Below are 17,288 nucleotides of genomic sequence, written 5' to 3'. Positions count from 1 at the left end.
AGGTAGATGGTCCAGTTGGCTGTATTAGTCAGTCTGCTAAGAAACATAGTGCCAACAAGCCCATGGCCCCTTTTCATGTAAAACTTCATACAGGAGGCTGTTTGTGCAGTTTAGTGCCTTTGTTAGCCTCGGCTCCTGTAAATCATATAAGCACACACACCACACCCCTAGGAGCATTCAGTGTGCCCCCACCTGCCAACCTGCCTGTCCCCCCCAACCCACAGACCGTCTGTAGTTCTGAAATCTATCCACATGGCTGCTGACCAAGTCTAAGGTAAAATTCCATAAATGAAATATTCAGTAAAATACAATTTTTCCCCTAATCTGGGAGACAGTGCAGAATTATTGGAGTCGGTCCTAACTCTGTCTTCAATATGTACCCAGCAGGCACCTAGGACTCGTATCTCCCTCTGAGAATTTCTTCTAATAAGAACATAAGAACATAAGAACTATACAAACGAGAGGAGGCCATTCGGCCCATCAAGCTCGCTTGGGGAGAACTAAACTAATAGCTCAGAGTCGTTAAAATCTTATCTAGCTCTGATTTAAAGGAACCCAAGGATTCAGCTTGTACTACATTATCAGGAAGGCTATTCCATACTCTGACTACACGCTGTGTAAAGAAGTGCTTCCTTAAATCCAGCTTGAAATGTTCTTCCGCTAATTTCCACCTATGGCCACGAGTTCGTGTATTTAAACTAATGCTGAAGTAACTATTTGGTTGAACGGCATCCAAACCTGTTAGAATCTTATATACCTGGATCATGTCCCCCCTCAGTCTCCTTTGCTTGAGACTGAACAGATTTAGCTCAAGTAACCGTTCCTCGTATGACATTCCTCTAAGACCAGGAATCATTTTTGTGGCCCTACGCTGCACCTTTTCTAAGGCCACAATGTCCTTTTTAAGATATGGTGACCAAACCTGCACACAATATTCTAGGTGAGGTCTCACCAAGGAATTGTATAATCTTAGCATTACCTCCCTTGACTTAAACTCCACACACCTGGAGATATACCCCAACATCCTATTGGCCTTTTTTATTGCTTCCCCACACTGGCGAGAATGGGACATGGAAGCATCAACATACACACCAAGGTCTTTCTCATGATCAGCTACCTTTATTTCAGTGACACCCATGAAATACCTGTACTTTATATTTCTGCTCCCTAGATAAGATAAGATAAGATAAGATAAGAAAAAACTTTATTTATTCCGAGGGAAATTCTTTTGTCCTTTGCATGCTCAGTGCAACAATAGGAGTAAAGGTAAGGTGAAGAAAATAATAGTGCAAAATAGCTATGAGTGATACTGTATTGTAACTTTATATAAATACACATAAATACTCATACTCTGTAGAAAGTTAAAAAAGAAAAAAAAACTATAACTAAGCTATAACAAACATAATAAAATAACAGATTATTAGTGCATGTTTAATGAAAAGTGACTAAGTGTTTGATGGAGTACCTTACATTTATCGACGTTAAATTTCATCTGCCAGGTATCGGCCCAGTCACTAATTAAATCAAGATCCCGCTGTAGCTGCTGAGCCACTAATTCAGTATCTGCTACACCACCCACCTTGGTGTCATCTGCAAATTTCACCAGTTTACTGTATATATTGGTATCCATATCATTTATGTAAATTAGGAACAATAGTGGTCCTAAAATCGAACCCTGCGGTACCCCACTATGAACGCAAGCCCACTGTGACATTGTGCCTCTTATAACTACTCGCTGTTTCCTATCTGTTAACCAGTTATCAATCCAGGTCGCTACGGTACCTAAAATACCTGTTGCTTTGAGTTTAAGTAGGAGCCTCTTGTGGGGGACAACATCAAAAGCCTTTTGGAAATCTAAGTAGATGACATCATAGGCCTTCTTATCATCAACTTCTTGAGTAGCTTCCTCAAAAAACTCCAACAGATTTGTTAAACAGGATCTACCTCTCCTAAATCCATGCTGGCTATCCCGCAAAATGTTATTGGAGTCCAGGTAATCTACCATTTTCTCTTTGATTATAGCCTCCATAACTTTACCAGTTATACAAGTTAGACTGATTGGCCTATAGTTAGACAAATTACTTCTATCCCCTTTTTTGAAAATAGGCGTTATGAAGGCGTGCTTCCAATCAGAAGGTACCACACCTTCAGATAAGGATTTTTGAAACAGTAAAGTTAAGGGTCGGCAAATAATATCCCTCATCTCTTTTAACACTATAGGTAAGATGCCATCAGGGCCCTGTGATTTATTTATTTTGAGCTTAGCTAGGCTTTGCAAAACATCTGCTTCAGTTATATATATATTAGCTATAGACAATGCTGGATAGGTAATAACTGGTAAATTACTAAGGTCCTCAACAGTGAATACCCGTGCAAAACTATCATTGAACTCATTTACTATATCAATGTCGTTTACTATTATAAGACCCTTACTATCCTGCAGATTAGTAATTTCAGGTTTTAGAGCTCTTTTAGAGTTAAAATACTGGAAGAAACTTTTAACGTCATCCTTAGCTTCCAATGCAACCATCCTTTCGACATTTCTTTTAGCTCGTCTAATATCATTTTTTAACTCAGCCTGTAGACTTAGATATTCCTGCTTAATTCTGTCATCATCAGTTATTTTCCATTGCTGGAACAAAGCCCTTTTCCTCCTTACTTTATACTTTATTTCCCTAGTAAACCACCTAGGTTTCAATTTCCTAGATTTATTCTTGCTGGAAACAGGTATGAAGTCCTCTTGCACTTGCAATAATGTGCTTTTAAAAAATTCCCATGCCTCTTCAACAGTTTTGTTATTTAACTCCATCCAGTTCACAGTTTCTAGTTTTAGTCTCATACACTTAAAGTCAGCCTTCCTAACATTATATATTTTTGATTTGGACTTAGCTCTTCGAACACTAAACTTAACCTCAAATTTGACCATGTTATGATCGCTACTGTCAAGTGGTTCTAAAACGTCTAATTTACCAATCCTGTCCTGGTTATTAGAGAGAACAAGATCAAGAATGGCATCTCCCCTGGTAGGGGTGTTAACAAACTGAGTAAAAAAACAATCCTGTACTAATTCCACCATCTCCAGTTCATTTTCTGAAGAGGCAGTGACAATGTCCCACTGCATTCCTGGTAGATTAAAATCACCCATAACTACCACATCATTTTTATTGCTCATAGTCCTAATATCACTGTATAACAATCTGCTTTCCTCAGCAGCTATATTAGGTGTTCTGTAACAAACACCGACAATTAGGCTATTTGAGTTTTTAGCATCTAATTTTACCCATATTGCTTCCGTAGTTTTATTTATATCAGTAAGTTCCCTTGCCTGCAAGTTTTCCTTTACATATACTGCAACACCACCTCCCTTTTTTCCTATACGATCCTTACGGAACAACGTGTAACCATCCATATTATATTCTTGTCCATTCTTTTCACTCAACCACGTTTCAGTTATTCCTATAATATCATAAGAGTCCGATGAGATAAAAGCCTCTAAATCATGAATTTTATTCCTAATACTTCTGGCGTTTAAATACAGACAACAAAGGGTAGGCCTATTACGGTGCCCACTTACAATATGATTATTTATGGCTTTCCGTTTCCCCCCACTGACATAGTTAACTAACCTCCCTGCCCCCCCAGTCCCTAGTTTAAACATTCCTCAACTACTCTACACATACGCCTCCCCAATACACTGGTTCCCCTCTGGTTCAGGTGCAACCCATCCGGCTTGAACAGGTCCCACCTGTTCCAGAAGGTCCTCCAATGCCCCATAAACCTAAACCCCTCTTTCCTACACCATCCTTTTAGCCACACATTTAATTTCCTTATCTCAGCTAACTTAGCCTGACTTGCACGTGGCACGGGGAGTATTTCGGAGAATACCACCGTGGACGTTCTGCTTCTAAGCTTATTGGCGACTTCTATAAATTTATCCTGCAGAACAGCCCTTCTACCCTTGCCCATGTCGTTGGTGTCAACATGCACCACGACAACTGGATCCCCCCCAGCTGGGGCCAAAAGCTTATCCACACGATCTGGAAGGTCTCCTACCTGGGCACCAGGCAGGCAAGACACCGTACGGGACCCTCTATCACGCGTGCACACATAACTGTCTACTCCCCTAATAATGGAATCCCCCACTACCACAACCTCCCTCCTCCTGGGGGGAGGGGGCTCCTCAGTGCCCAAGGGCCCACCTGCCTCCCCAGTCCGTTCCGGCTCTAAAGCTGGAAGAACCTGAAACCTGTTCGACACAGTCACCTCAGGTGATGCCGCCTCTGCAACGTGTGTACGCCCTTTCCTGCGTCTACGACCTACGGTCACCCAGCTCTCTCGACCTCTCTGCTCTTCATTCTCCCCCCTCCCGGCTAGTGGCGTACACACCTTCTCCCTAAAAGGCGTATTAACTTGCTCCTCTAACTCACTGTTGCATTGGATGAGAACCAGTTGCTCCTCAAGGTCAAAATGCGCTCAGCAGCAGAAATTCTCCATCCTAGATGAGCCTGCAAAGTTCTGTAGAAGTTAAATATACTTTAGTCAAATGAGAGACTAACCTGCTGTCAGGCAGGGGAAGCTTCAATAAGGCCTTCATTCATGACAGCTCCACTTGGCTTTTTGACGAGTCCCCATTTAGATGCAGCACGTCAGAGACTGAAGAGCAGGATGAAGGCTGTAAGTACAGTTTACTGTGGATTGTGTTTGTGTTTAAATCTAATAAAGGATGAGACAATTTACTTAAAGCATGATATAGTTCATATTGCTCTTCAGGCTTCGTGATAAAATATTAAAATTATGGAGTACAAAGTTGTACATGCAAAGAAAACAATGCAGAGCGGCAGGGCGCCTGGCCCAGAGGGTCTTCACATAGAATTCTACAAAGGCTATTTTTTCCTGTTGGATTAACAGCTTTGGTTGTCTTGCCCTTTAAAGAAATTCTCTCAAGAAAGAAGTTGCCTCTTACCATGTCACAAGCAATTAGTTTCACCCAAAAAGGAGGAGGACCCCTCTCTGCTCCCCGTGTTAGTAGGTTCTCCCCGACTCCTCCTGCTTATTCCTTCCTCCCTCCCTCCTATTTGTGCTCTCCTCCTCCTTTTGGGTTCTATTCATGTCTTTTGGTTCAGCAATAAAACCCACAAGGCTGCCCTTGGATTGTCCCTCTTCCCGTCGTGACATATTATGTATTACATGATTATGAAGTGATTTGATTATTATACAATAGTCAATTAACCACTTTGTTTCTTCAACTTGTCTTTCTTCTGAATCATCAGATATGTGTCGTAGCTGGTAATTTGTTACACTCTGCTGTCAGTGCCAGTGTAGCCTAGGTACAACCAGTCGTATGTTTCGGTCATGCTGATGTTTGAACAATTTTTGGGAACAGATTTTCATAATGTTTTCTCATATATGTGGTGTGATAATTGAGCATGACCCCACTGTTGCTGTGCTTGGTGCTCCTGTCATGATCTGTAATTTCTTATTTTTTCATGTCTCCTCCCACTCATGCCAGCAGGGGTCCAATTTTCAGTCTTCTGGCAGTATAATCTGGTGAATGGGGAAAGGCTTCCAGCAGGGGCTCCGGTTTCCTCCCACAGTCCAAAAGTGTGCAGGGTAGGTTAATTGGCAAATCTGAGTTGTGAGTGTTTGCGCCCTGCAGAGTGTTGACTCCTGCCCAGGGTTGGTTCCTGCCTACGCCTGTTGTTCCAAGGACAGGCTCCGGTCCCCCCCGCGACCTCAGTTTGGCTTGCTGTCTCCCCGCTTGGTTTTCTTTGGTTTACGTCTTCACTAGCCCCCTCGTTGCTTTGACTTGTGTGTAAGTTATGTATGTGTGATTGTATTGCTGTGTAGGCAGTGACTGCTATTTTGTTTTGCAAGTGTGTGTTGGACTCTGTTTATTTGGTTAGGGAGTGAGGTGGAGTGTTTGTCTTTTGGTTTCCTTTTCTTTTGCACTTAGGTGAGATTAGCTGTGGGTCGCACTTGATAGTTGGGGATTTTGTTTGTTATTTTGGCTGTGGTCACTCCCAAAGTCTTTTGCACCGGGTTATTTGTTCAGTGTCAGTATTATACATGAAAAAAAAATGAAAATACAAAAAATATCCCTTTGCCCACTGGTGTTCCCTTGTTGCCCTCACCCTGTTTGTCCCTTTATCCCATTCCCCTTTCCCGTGAATACTGTTACACTCCAACCCTAGACAGGATATCAAAACAGCATCTTACCTATTGTTTTAAAAGAGATGAGGGATATTATTCATCGACCTTTATCTTTGCTATTTCAGAAATCCGTATCTGCCGGTGTGGTACCTTCTGACTGGAAGTATACACTGTAAAAAAAGGCAAATTCTGTCACAGTTTTTAACCATTTTATATCAGCCAATTTGACTGCAGTATAATTATTTGACATAATGTTAAATGACAGAAAGGTTTTATCAAAACTACATTGCATAAACATATTTTTACGCACAGTTTGTAAAATAACAGATAAACCCCTTCAGTGAAACTGGTCAATTTCTTTTCTGTATTTTTACAGAAATTAAACTCATGGTCATATGCTTTATCTGTAAAATTTTAATGGTTTTATTGTACCAACATGTGCCTTCGTTTTACTAAAATGCAACAGTTGTTTTCTATAATTTTGCTTTCATTAACTTTAATTTTACATTCAGTGTACATAAAATCTACATTGTTTTACTGTCATAAACCAGATATCCACCATAATTGTACTGTGTTGTTGCATATATTTGAAATGGTTTGCATAGAGCTAAGGTTATAAACATAAAAAATGACTTAAAATTAGAAAATATAGACCCTATATTATAGGGAATATGCGAGTCATCGAATTGATATCAAGTACAATTATTTTATTGTATAATTAGTTACAGAATGCCTAATTCGGAGAAGTAAGTAGATAAAGCAGTTGCCATAGCTCAGTTGACAGCGTCTATATCTGAACATGAACAATCAGGAGCGTTTATAGTGTACGCCTAGTGATTTATAAATTCACAAAAAGTTTAGTTTGTGTTGGACTGCACGCCGCCGGTCGAAACTCGCAAATTCTGTGCATGCGCAGAAGACAGTGGAAAGTTTTTTCTATATAAAGACATAAAAATTTGCAGTTTAGAACTGATGGGATAATCTGAAAAATAATACTAATACAAGCAACTACAGAAAAGTACCAAAGAACATCAAGGTACGTATATTTAGACTTTTCAAAACCTAGTGGTCTATGCTTTGCTTGACAGTGCTGCTGTCAGTTGATACCGTGTCCTAAAACTGCGTGTGCACAGATGACAAAGGAAGAGGCCATTGGAAATCGTAGAAGTTATCAATCTGATAATTCGACGAAGAATAAAAGTACAACTAAACTCATAGGTCAGATAGGGACCGGGGAAAATTGGTCAATGTAAGTGTTAAGTTATTCTTTATAACTACCGGCTGGTTGCATTGCTTTATTTTGCAGTCATATAGGTAATATGTGGCTGTGAATGAAAAAATTAGCTAACGTATAATACTAGCGAATCATTTCTAATATTAACATGATATTGAAAATATTTCAATTTAAGAAAGTAAGACCTACCGTTATCCTGTTACGAAATATTTGTTTATAGCTGCAAATCATGCATTACGAAATTAAAAGCAACGTATGACTAAAATGAAAGACAATGTATGCCGCACAGTGTTGTGTATATTTTTGTTATATTTTCCTAAGTGTTTTGTCGAAATTAAATGATGAGAGACTTGAACTATATTTAAGAGGTCTGACATTTCTGAACACCAATACATATTATTTATATTTGTAGATTCAGCTGAGAACAGAGGAGATTAAAGCACAGACTCACTTACTTTTTAGAGATCATGGGAGATAGTTCCTTCCCTGTTTGGCTCTTTTATTCAGTCTATTCTTAACCCAAGTGGACATCAACAAGTAGTGGAGGCTCTCCAGATATTAGGTGTTGAAGACCTTGAAGATATGAAGTATATACAATCAGGGACGGATTATGGGTTGTGTGGGCCCCTGGGCAAAACGTTCGCGAGCCCCCCCACCACCAGCACCACCACCACAACCACCACAACTATAGGGTCAGGGGCCCTGGTAGGCAGAGGATCAAAGAATGTAGGCCCTCTAAAATAGGCAAACGAAAATACATTGTTGATAAGCGTTGCAAATTGTTTTGGGCTGGGGCCCCACGGGCCCCCTGCACCCCAAGGGCCCCTGGGCAGCGGCCCCGCTTGCCCGGTCCGTAATCCGTCCCTGCATACAATTAATGGATCTTCTTGGTGCCCTGAGGCCAGTTGAAGCAAGGAAGCTCATTGGTCGCATTACACCATGTAAGTACACCAATTTTTACCTGTCAGACTTTGCAGAGATGTTTATACTCATTTCTAAACTGATTACCTTGACTTGTTTTGTTAAATTCCAGGGAATTCAGATAGAGCAATGAAGAACACTGAAGGAGCACTCAGTGACACTGGACTGGACAGCACCAGAGGCGGTTTCAGGGGTCCACAAAGCCCCTTAAGTGACCAATGCTCCTATGGTATGTTACATAAGTGTTTACTGCTGGTGTAGCATATTTGTTTTTAAATATTGGAATATTAACTGCATATTTCAGAGAGTAAAATCAACACTGTGAGTTTGAAGTGAAAACAGTTGGGCACACGAGTCCACTGTTATCTTGTGTTCGCCATAGAACAAAAGACAAAAATGTATTTATAAGTTTTATGTTTTTTTTTCCCACAATAGATGTGTTATCTAGATTAACCCAGAAAGGGGCTCCAAGGTGGAGAAAAGACCAAAAAGTCAAGCAGTGAATCCGAATATTCTGTCTCTTATTTCAAGAATAGCTGACATTGAGTGGAGGAAGCAGCATAAGTTGCACTCAACATCACATGGTTCATCTCAGAACATTGGGGTTATGTATGTACTGTAAGGATGCACTGAGAATGTCATCCTAAACATTTATATGATGATTTACACTGTGTTTTGTCCCAGAGTAACTCTGCTGTCAAAACTCCTGTGTGTTCTCCTGTTTCAATGCTTCAGATAAGACCCTATCCGGGGCTGCATCCAGGCAGATCCACACCACCTTCACAGTGCCCACCCTTTACAGCTGGAGAAATCATTTTATTTCAACCAGTTCCTGTGATTAACTTACACAACCTGTCAGAGGTCAAAGAAAGATTAGCTTTCAAAACAGGAAGATGAAGTATACAAATATAACATCCAAATTCAAAAAAGAAGATAGAAGTAACCCATCAAACTACATGCAAGTTTACCTTGCATTACTAGAAAAGTAATGGAAGCTATAATCTGACCCAAAATGCTAGGCTACCCTTGGTGTGTATGTTGATCCTGCCATGTCCCACTCTCACAAGCGTGGGTAAGCAATTGAAAAGGCCAGTAGGATGTTGGGTTACATCTAGGTGTGTGGAGTTTAGGTCAAGGGAGGTGATTTTTAGATTATATAATTCCTTGGTAAGAGCCCACCTAGAATATTGTGTGCAGGTTTGGTCACCTTACCTTAAAAAGGACATTGCTGGCTTTGAAAGGGTTCAACGTAGGGCTACAAGAATGATTCCTGGTCTTAGAGGAATGTCTTATGAGGAGAGGTTAGCTGAGCTGAATCTATTCAGCCTTGAGCAAAGGAGACATGATCCAGGTATGTAAGATTCTAATAGGTTTATTTATTTTCCATTACTGCAATATGTCACAAATGATTATATAACAGAACAGATGAAATTCTACCTACATCTCACTTTCTCCCAGGGATTCACTATCCCAGTGAAATTCAATACAGTCAGTATCTACTGCGATGATTGATATATTTTCTTTTTCATTGCATTTTTGATGGACACAGAGGACATAATTTGGCTGAGACAATATTTGCTTGAAATTTTTATTTTATAATAAATACAGTTTAAATACAGTCTTAAAAATCCATAATTGTCATGACAGCGAAAAAGACTGCAGGTCATTACAGAAGCCCAGGGTGATGTTTTCGTCTATGGAGGTCTTTGCTGGCTGTCGCGACCAGTATCTCTGTCTAGGCCAGTTGTGGGTCTCATATCCAGGCAGGCAGAATGGGTCCTTATGCCTGTTGGACTCCCTGTGTTCCTGAGTAACAGGTTCCCTCCAAGATGACAGGTTAGACAGAACTGGGGCTTCTTCCTCCCTGTCATTTACGTTCTGGACCACATGTTGAGGCTGAGGCTGCACACTGAGATGAATTCGCATCCTCAAAACCAGTTTATTTTGCTGGCCTGTTGCACAGAAACATTTCTCTTTATTGTACATTGTAATATGATTACAGCAACTATTCTGCTGTTATTCAATCAGTGAGAATCATTTTCATAGTGCCGACCAGTTTTTTAAACTCCAATTAACATCAGACTGTCTCCAACTCATGTTAAGAAAAGCTCTGAAATACACACATTTGAATACTGGCTGCTGATGATGTTCCACCCCAACATCCACATCTCCAGTGCTGGTGCCAGCCTGGACAGAGGGAGGTGTTGTGGGTGAAGACCCTTCATCTCCCCAATCAATCACCTCATCCCACTTATTCGAAGCTGCCCAGTACTTGTCATCCATCCAACAAAGGGAAGGGTGAGTGCACTTGATCTTCTGAACATTATAACTGATATTTTTTGTATCTTATCATTTCACATAATGTCAAACGTTTAAAGACAGTTTTGGATGTTCTTAGAAATCCATATTGCTCCCCCTCACGAGAGAGTAAAAGACTGCAGGGCATTACAAAGGCCCAGGATGGTGTTTTCGTCTATAGACATCTTCATTGGCTGCCACAACCAGTATTTCTGTCCGGACCAGCGGTGGGTCTCATACTCAGGCACAGAGAATGGGTCCTTACACTCTGTGGGTCCCTTCTTCCCTGAGCAACTGGCTCCCTCCAAGCTGATGGTGTAGCTGTTGCCAGAAAATTGGTGGCTTATGCATATATTTAATATTTGTATTTCGTCCAGTAAATGTATTTTGTTTCATTTTGTTTCCAACATGTCATTATTTGCAATATTATTTGTAAAAGGTTTAATTTAGAGTGTTTCTGGTAACAGTGACTCCTACTGTTCAGCGGAAAGAGCCACATTTGTGTGATCAAATGACCAAGCATAATGAGCAACAGAAAGGAGGCGAGGTTAGCTAGCAGATTGCAAAAATAGCTAAGAAAAGAAAATAAAAAAGCATTGAAAGACAGAGATGTTATAATGCAGTAATGTCTCCTAATTCTGGTCAGAAGGAGCAATAGTATGATACTGCTTTGCTTTTTCTTGTTTTTATATGTATGTTTGTGATTTTGTGCTGCATTAAACGCAGTAGAAACATGCAGATCATTGACTTAAGACCCACAAATGATTAATGTATGGGTAATGGCGAAAGAATTTTCTAAAAATGGAGTTGTCATGGTAATATTCTTTTATTTCAGTTTTTCATAGTATTTGATTTGTCACAAGCTGATGGTGGTGCAGTGGTTAGCACTGTTGCCTCACACCTCTGGGACCCGGGTTCGAGTCTCCGCTTGGGTTGGGTTTGCATGTTCTCCTCATGTCGTCGTGGGGTTTCCTCCGGGTACTCTGGTTTCCCCCCACAGTCCAACAACATGCTGAGGCTAATTAGACTTGCTAAATTGCCCATAGGAGTGTGTGAGTGTACCCTGTGATGGGCTGGCCCCCCTTCCAAAGTAGGCTCCAGACCCCCCGCGACCCAGTCAGATAAGCTGTTTGGAAAATGGATGGATGGATGAAATTTACAGCAATTCAATGTTTTATTACATTTTTTCTGGCCCCTGCTGCCTGAATTTCTCAGAATTTTTTTCAGAAATTCAGATTTTTTTTTTTAACTGTATATTTCGCAGGATGTTCCTCAACAGATTGGTTCTGTGGACTGTGGGGGCGTGGTACACGGGAGGAGCGGACGAGCGCCCAAGACGATTGTAAGACAGACCACCTTGAATTGTTGGAGGTAACACTTGTGATACAGAGAATGTATTGAAGTATTCCCCCCTCCCCTCCCTTTTATCAGTATGCACTCTGCATGGCCTTGGTGTGTCTTGAGTATTACAAAATGCACCATGAACTGTCTATATTATATATCTATATTATATTTTTATTTAGGCCATAATATGTGATCTTGATCTGTGGTTTTGCAGTGAGTTGGAGGGATTTGACAAAAACATCCTTTTAGAAATGCGTGAGGAAGTAAGTTCTTTTCTTTTTGACAAGTAGTGTATCTGTCAGGTTTGCGATGCAACAGAGAAATTATTTTTTTTTTGTTTAATCATTGCATGCTATATAAATTATTATAAATAATAGCTTATTCTCCTTGTGATGTGTGTGTGCCTTAAAGTATTGAATAGAAGTAAAAGCACCTACAGTTTCCTCAGTAATGTATTTCATGAACTGATATTTTCCCAACAAAACCCATGTTTGCATTTAAGCCTCTGTCATGGTTTGTACATAATATTTGCAACAATTATGAAAATTTTGCAGAATATGTACTACAAGCCTCTCCAGTTGCAGCCACACCCATATCCAAACTCACATATAAGGTATATTTGTTTATGTGTGTTTCCAAGGTACCAGCATTCCTACAGAACCATGTTGCATAATATATCCACATATAGGGAATTTCAGTGTGAGTCCTGATGCATTATGCATACTGCTTTCAAATCTGTGATCAAAGCATTGACTGCAAAAAACATGGAGACCATAATGTTTCTAAAAGGTGAAAACTAAACATGTCAAGCGCCCCCTACTGGCTGGCTGCAGTACCATTATTAGCACCACCCATCTCAATGTGTTTCAGTGTTTCAGATTTTCCACATCACTTTCATATCTTACCATCTGTACAATAACAAAACATTTATTCTCAATGTATTATTAGTTATGTAATTAATGTCATCTAAAGATGAATGTCATTAATATTATTATTAGAATTAATTTGCATATTTTGAAAATCTATACTTTTCTTCAACACAACTTGCAGCTTCTATCCCAAGCACAATCCACATTTAAAAGTTTATTGACCCAATGATTCTGGTATCACTTACTTTTCAGTAATTTCAAGTAAACATTATCTGTGCTGTATTTGTATGATGAAACCAATCCTTGAGCCCAATATAAAATAACTGAAATAAATACACAGTCATTCAAACTTCAGCACTTTTTAATTTTGTTTTGTATTTCAATAAAAGCTGCAACATCAAATCTGGCCAGTTCTGATCTGCCTGCCATTTTTGCCTAAAAAATAAATGCTGGTGTTATCAAAAACTATGTCATATAGCTATATTCCAGATTTATTACAGCCAAACACATCTGGGAGCTCTCATTACATTTGGGGAAGATGGTGGTGCAGGAGGTAGTGCTATCGTTTAGCAACCAGAGAGTTGCAGGTTCGAGCCCTGGTTTCTCCTCACCCCATAAAAAGTGTCCTTCAGCATAATGCTGAACCCCAAATTGCTCCCGGCGTGCAGGTTGGCGCCTTGCATGGCAGCCTCCGCCACCAGTGTGTGGATGGGTGAGTGTGAGGCATGAATTGCAAAGTGCTTTCAGTTCTCATAAAAGTAGAAAAGCACATTTACCATGTGTGTTTTGGATTTGGATTGTATTGGTGTGTAGTCAATCGCTCATGTACATGCTCAATCGCAAATCGCAAATAACATTTTCACAAGAATTTGGGAGATTGAAATGCTAATTCTATGGGGGTGTATTCAGTGGGAAAGGTGTGTATGTAGGGCATGTCCCCCCCCCCCCCTATTTGTGGTGTTAGATATTCTGTTTCCCCCCCTGTGTGTTAAGTAGTGGGGTTGCTCTTGCATGTTTAATAAAAGATTGTACTACACTGCTTGTCCTGGCATATTGCCTGTGGTTTGAGGGGAGGTTAATCTGTGTGTGTGACCATGAGTGACGCGACATGTGTGCTACAGTATACATCCAGTGTGTAACTGTATAAAGTAAAACTCACTGTGTAATATAAAATGCAAATGGATACTGTAATATGAAGCATTGCAGTAAGAGGACAATATTACAGTACAGGGCACATTGTTGGATTACATACCTGATGGCTCTATGAAATGTTTGAGTGGTTGAGGACATGGTTGTTCTCCCATCATTCGGCCGACCAGCCTCAGCCATTGTAAGGCCATGATTGAGGACCTAAATATATATATACAGAACTGTGCAAAAGTCTTAGGCAGGCAAAGAAAATGATGTTTAGATTATCCTCGTGTTGGTGTAAAACTATGATATGATGCCTGTCAAAGTGTGTCAGCTTCACCATTTCAGAACCTCTGCTAAAATCATCCCAGTATTTGCAGCGACCGTCCAGTGCAGCCATGCATTTTTAGACTTGGCCACTAGCAGACCTCATACAGCTAGTCAATCTCTCACTGACTTTTAAACCAATATATTTAATTATTTAATTGAGCTGTTGGTGAAATTTAACAAAATCGTGGAACGGCTGATGTGCCCCTGAAGACAAGTTTGGGAACTGAAGCGGTGTTCATCTAGCCATCCAACTAGATATCAGTAACTTTTTAGAAAACAGAAGAAATTATTACTAGTTTTTATTGTGTTACTCTTAATTTGCACACATTCTAATATTAAATTGTATTTTTTGTTCTAAGCCAAAGTGCACTTGCTACCCAGATAAACAGCTTTAAACATTTCTTTGGACTGCCTAAGACTTTTGCACAGTACTGTACTGTATATGGTAATGCTAAATTGATAACTCCTATCAGTGTTGTGTTTATGGGAAATATGCTAAATTTGCTGATGCAGTCTTCTCAGTTGCCCCTTTGTCCGCCTTACTTACTGTTGCTATGCCTGCTATGTGCTCACTCTGCGTGCCTTAATTATATTATGGGGTTTTATTATTAATTTATTCATAATCATTGTTATTTTTTCAACCTCTGTGTGGCCATAATATTTTGGGTTTTATAGTTACAGTTATGTGGATTAATCTATTTTCTCTGTGTTTTACCATGAAGAACAAGGTGTGACAGGGGATGATTTTGTGGACATTGGGGAACAAGATGTTTACCTTTTGTTCCCCAAAAACCTCAGACTGAGGAAATCCCTAATTTCCATTTTAAAACTAAAGGCAAGTAAACTGTCTGTTTGATAGCAAGCTCTGTGTTTTTTGTGGTTTCACAGACATACTGCTGTCAGGTCATGGTTACAGAATATATCATATTTATTTCATGATCTTTCCTTCAAGCAGTCTGGAGTGGAAGCAGAAGACTTCCTAAAAAATAAGCAGGGAAATCAGCGGCAACACCTGAACAAAAGAGATTCAGTGTAAGTATCACACAGTCCTGGAAATAGAAACTAAAGTGGACAGAGCTGTTAGAACACAGACAGTGCAGGTGGAAGTAGAATCAGCAGAATAAGTGGTTCTCACATCAGAAATACTGCTACCATTCATTCTGCTCATTCTATGTCCACCTGCACTCCTCTCTATTCTAACGTTTTTGGTACAAAACTGATATCTTTCTTTTTTCTACACGTCTCCACCAGGCTGCTGTAAGATCATCCCTGGGTGCATCAAAAATGTGTACCACTGCCTGCAAGGGAGCGGAAATTGACTGGAACCCTGTCATAAGCAAAATCTGTACCTCATAAAATTGTTTAAAATCAATATTTCTAATCAAATAGTTTAATTTCTCTATTTTACTTTTTTACCACTTAAAGCACAATGGGGGCTTAAAATTTCAATTCACAAGGTAAAACACCAAATAAAGTGTTTTAACAGAATATTTAATGTAATTTCAAGGTCACAGCAGAGTTGCCCTGCAGCCTTGTCGGCAAAGAGCAGGAAATTCTGAAAAAAGCCTTAAAAATGCTCCGAAACAGGAGGGAGGACCTCCGAAGGTCAGGAAAGGTAATACATACTGTACATAGGGAACCTGCAAGCAAGTTAAAATTATTCAAGCCCCCTGCAGTCAAATTAAATCATGAATGTAATGTCCGGAATACAGACCTAGTCAGCCAAGGCTGAATAATGTTCCTGTTCATGTTCTGCTTCACTTTCCTGGCTTCTCATGTCGTGGCAAAACTTCATTTCTATTGATTCCATTGTCTAGAAGAGAGAAGGACTTCAGCTTCACTCCAACAGTGTGTAGCTTTTCTGTATTTATACCTTATCATTGTGTAATATATATAGTCATACATTTCATAATTTAGCTTCTAAAATATTGTGCAATCACCAGCCCAATTGATATTTTTGCCATCTTAATCCTCTCAGGATCAGTACAGTATATTTGCAAACATATTTTATGTCTTTACAGACATGTAAGACTGCTGAAAAAAGGTTGGAGAACAGTGGCTCTTGGAGGTAAAATGTGTTTTTACATTTTCCCAGTCCTGCTGCATGATTCACTGTACTGCAGTGTCAGGTTTCCCATTGCCCAGCACACCTCATTTGGCTAAAGAACTTGATGATGTTACGATGATCAGTGTGTTGGCCAGTGAAACTGACAATGTGCTGAACTTTGGGAAATTTTGAAATTTATTATGAACACAGTATATTAATCTGCACAATGTAGCAAAACAGTCTGAAACGTAACTGAGATACAGAGGTTATACACTGATCAGCCATAACATGTGAAGCGAATAACATTGATTATTTGGTTACAGTGGCATCTGGCTGTGGGGGGGTTATACAGGTCCTTCTCAAAACATTAGCATATTGTGAAAAAGTTCATTATTTTCTGTAATGTACTGATAAACATTAGACTTTCATATATTTTAGATTCATTACACACAACTGAAGTAGTTCAAGCCTTTTATTGTTTTAATATTGATGATTTTGGCATACAGCTCATGAAAACCCAAAATCTCAAAAAATTAGCATATTTCATCCGACCAATAAAAGAAAAGTGTTTTTAGTACCAAAAAAGTCAACCTTCAAATAATTATGTTCAGTTATGCACTCAATACTTGGTCGGGAATCCTTTTGCAGAAATGACTGCTTCAATGCGGCGTGGCATGGAGGCAATCAGCCTGTGGCACTGCTGAGGTGTTATGGAGGCCCAGGATGCTTCGATTGCGGCCTTAAGCTCATCCAGAGTGTTGGGTCTTGCGTCTCTCAACTTTCTCTTCACAATATCCCACAGATTCTCTATGGGGTTCAGGTCAGGAGAGTTGGCAGGCCAATTGAGCACAGTAATACCATGGTCAGTAAACCATTTACCAGTGGTTTTGGCACTGTGAGCAGGTGCCAGGTCGTGCTGAAAAATGAAATCTTCATCTCCATAAAGCTTTTCAGCAGATGAAAG

The 17,288-nt window shown here is 39.9% G+C and overlaps 2 protein-coding genes across 2 annotated transcripts in view; one reads left to right on the top strand and one right to left on the bottom strand.

Moving 5' to 3' along the window:
- The window catches only part of LOC125721482 (tripartite motif-containing protein 16-like), a 109,157-nt gene extending 94,051 nt beyond the window's left edge, over positions 1 to 15,106 (top strand). The window contains exon 7 of the mRNA XM_048997426.1: positions 15,000 to 15,106. Within this exon, the coding sequence (XP_048853383.1) occupies positions 15,000 to 15,011 (12 nt within the window). The 3' untranslated portion in view covers positions 15,012 to 15,106. The remainder of the gene's footprint in view (positions 1 to 14,999) is intronic.
- The window catches only part of LOC125721465 (NACHT, LRR and PYD domains-containing protein 12-like), a 338,153-nt gene that overhangs the window by 129,213 nt on the left and 191,652 nt on the right, over positions 1 to 17,288 (bottom strand). The gene's annotated exons all lie outside the window — the stretch shown is intronic.

This window comes from Brienomyrus brachyistius, unplaced genomic scaffold, assembly GCF_023856365.1.
Source record: "Brienomyrus brachyistius isolate T26 unplaced genomic scaffold, BBRACH_0.4 scaffold33, whole genome shotgun sequence".
In the NCBI taxonomy this organism is placed as follows: Eukaryota; Metazoa; Chordata; class Actinopteri; order Osteoglossiformes; family Mormyridae; genus Brienomyrus; species Brienomyrus brachyistius.
Note: the sequence above shows the minus strand (reverse complement) of the source record. Positions and strands in the feature narration are given on the sequence as shown.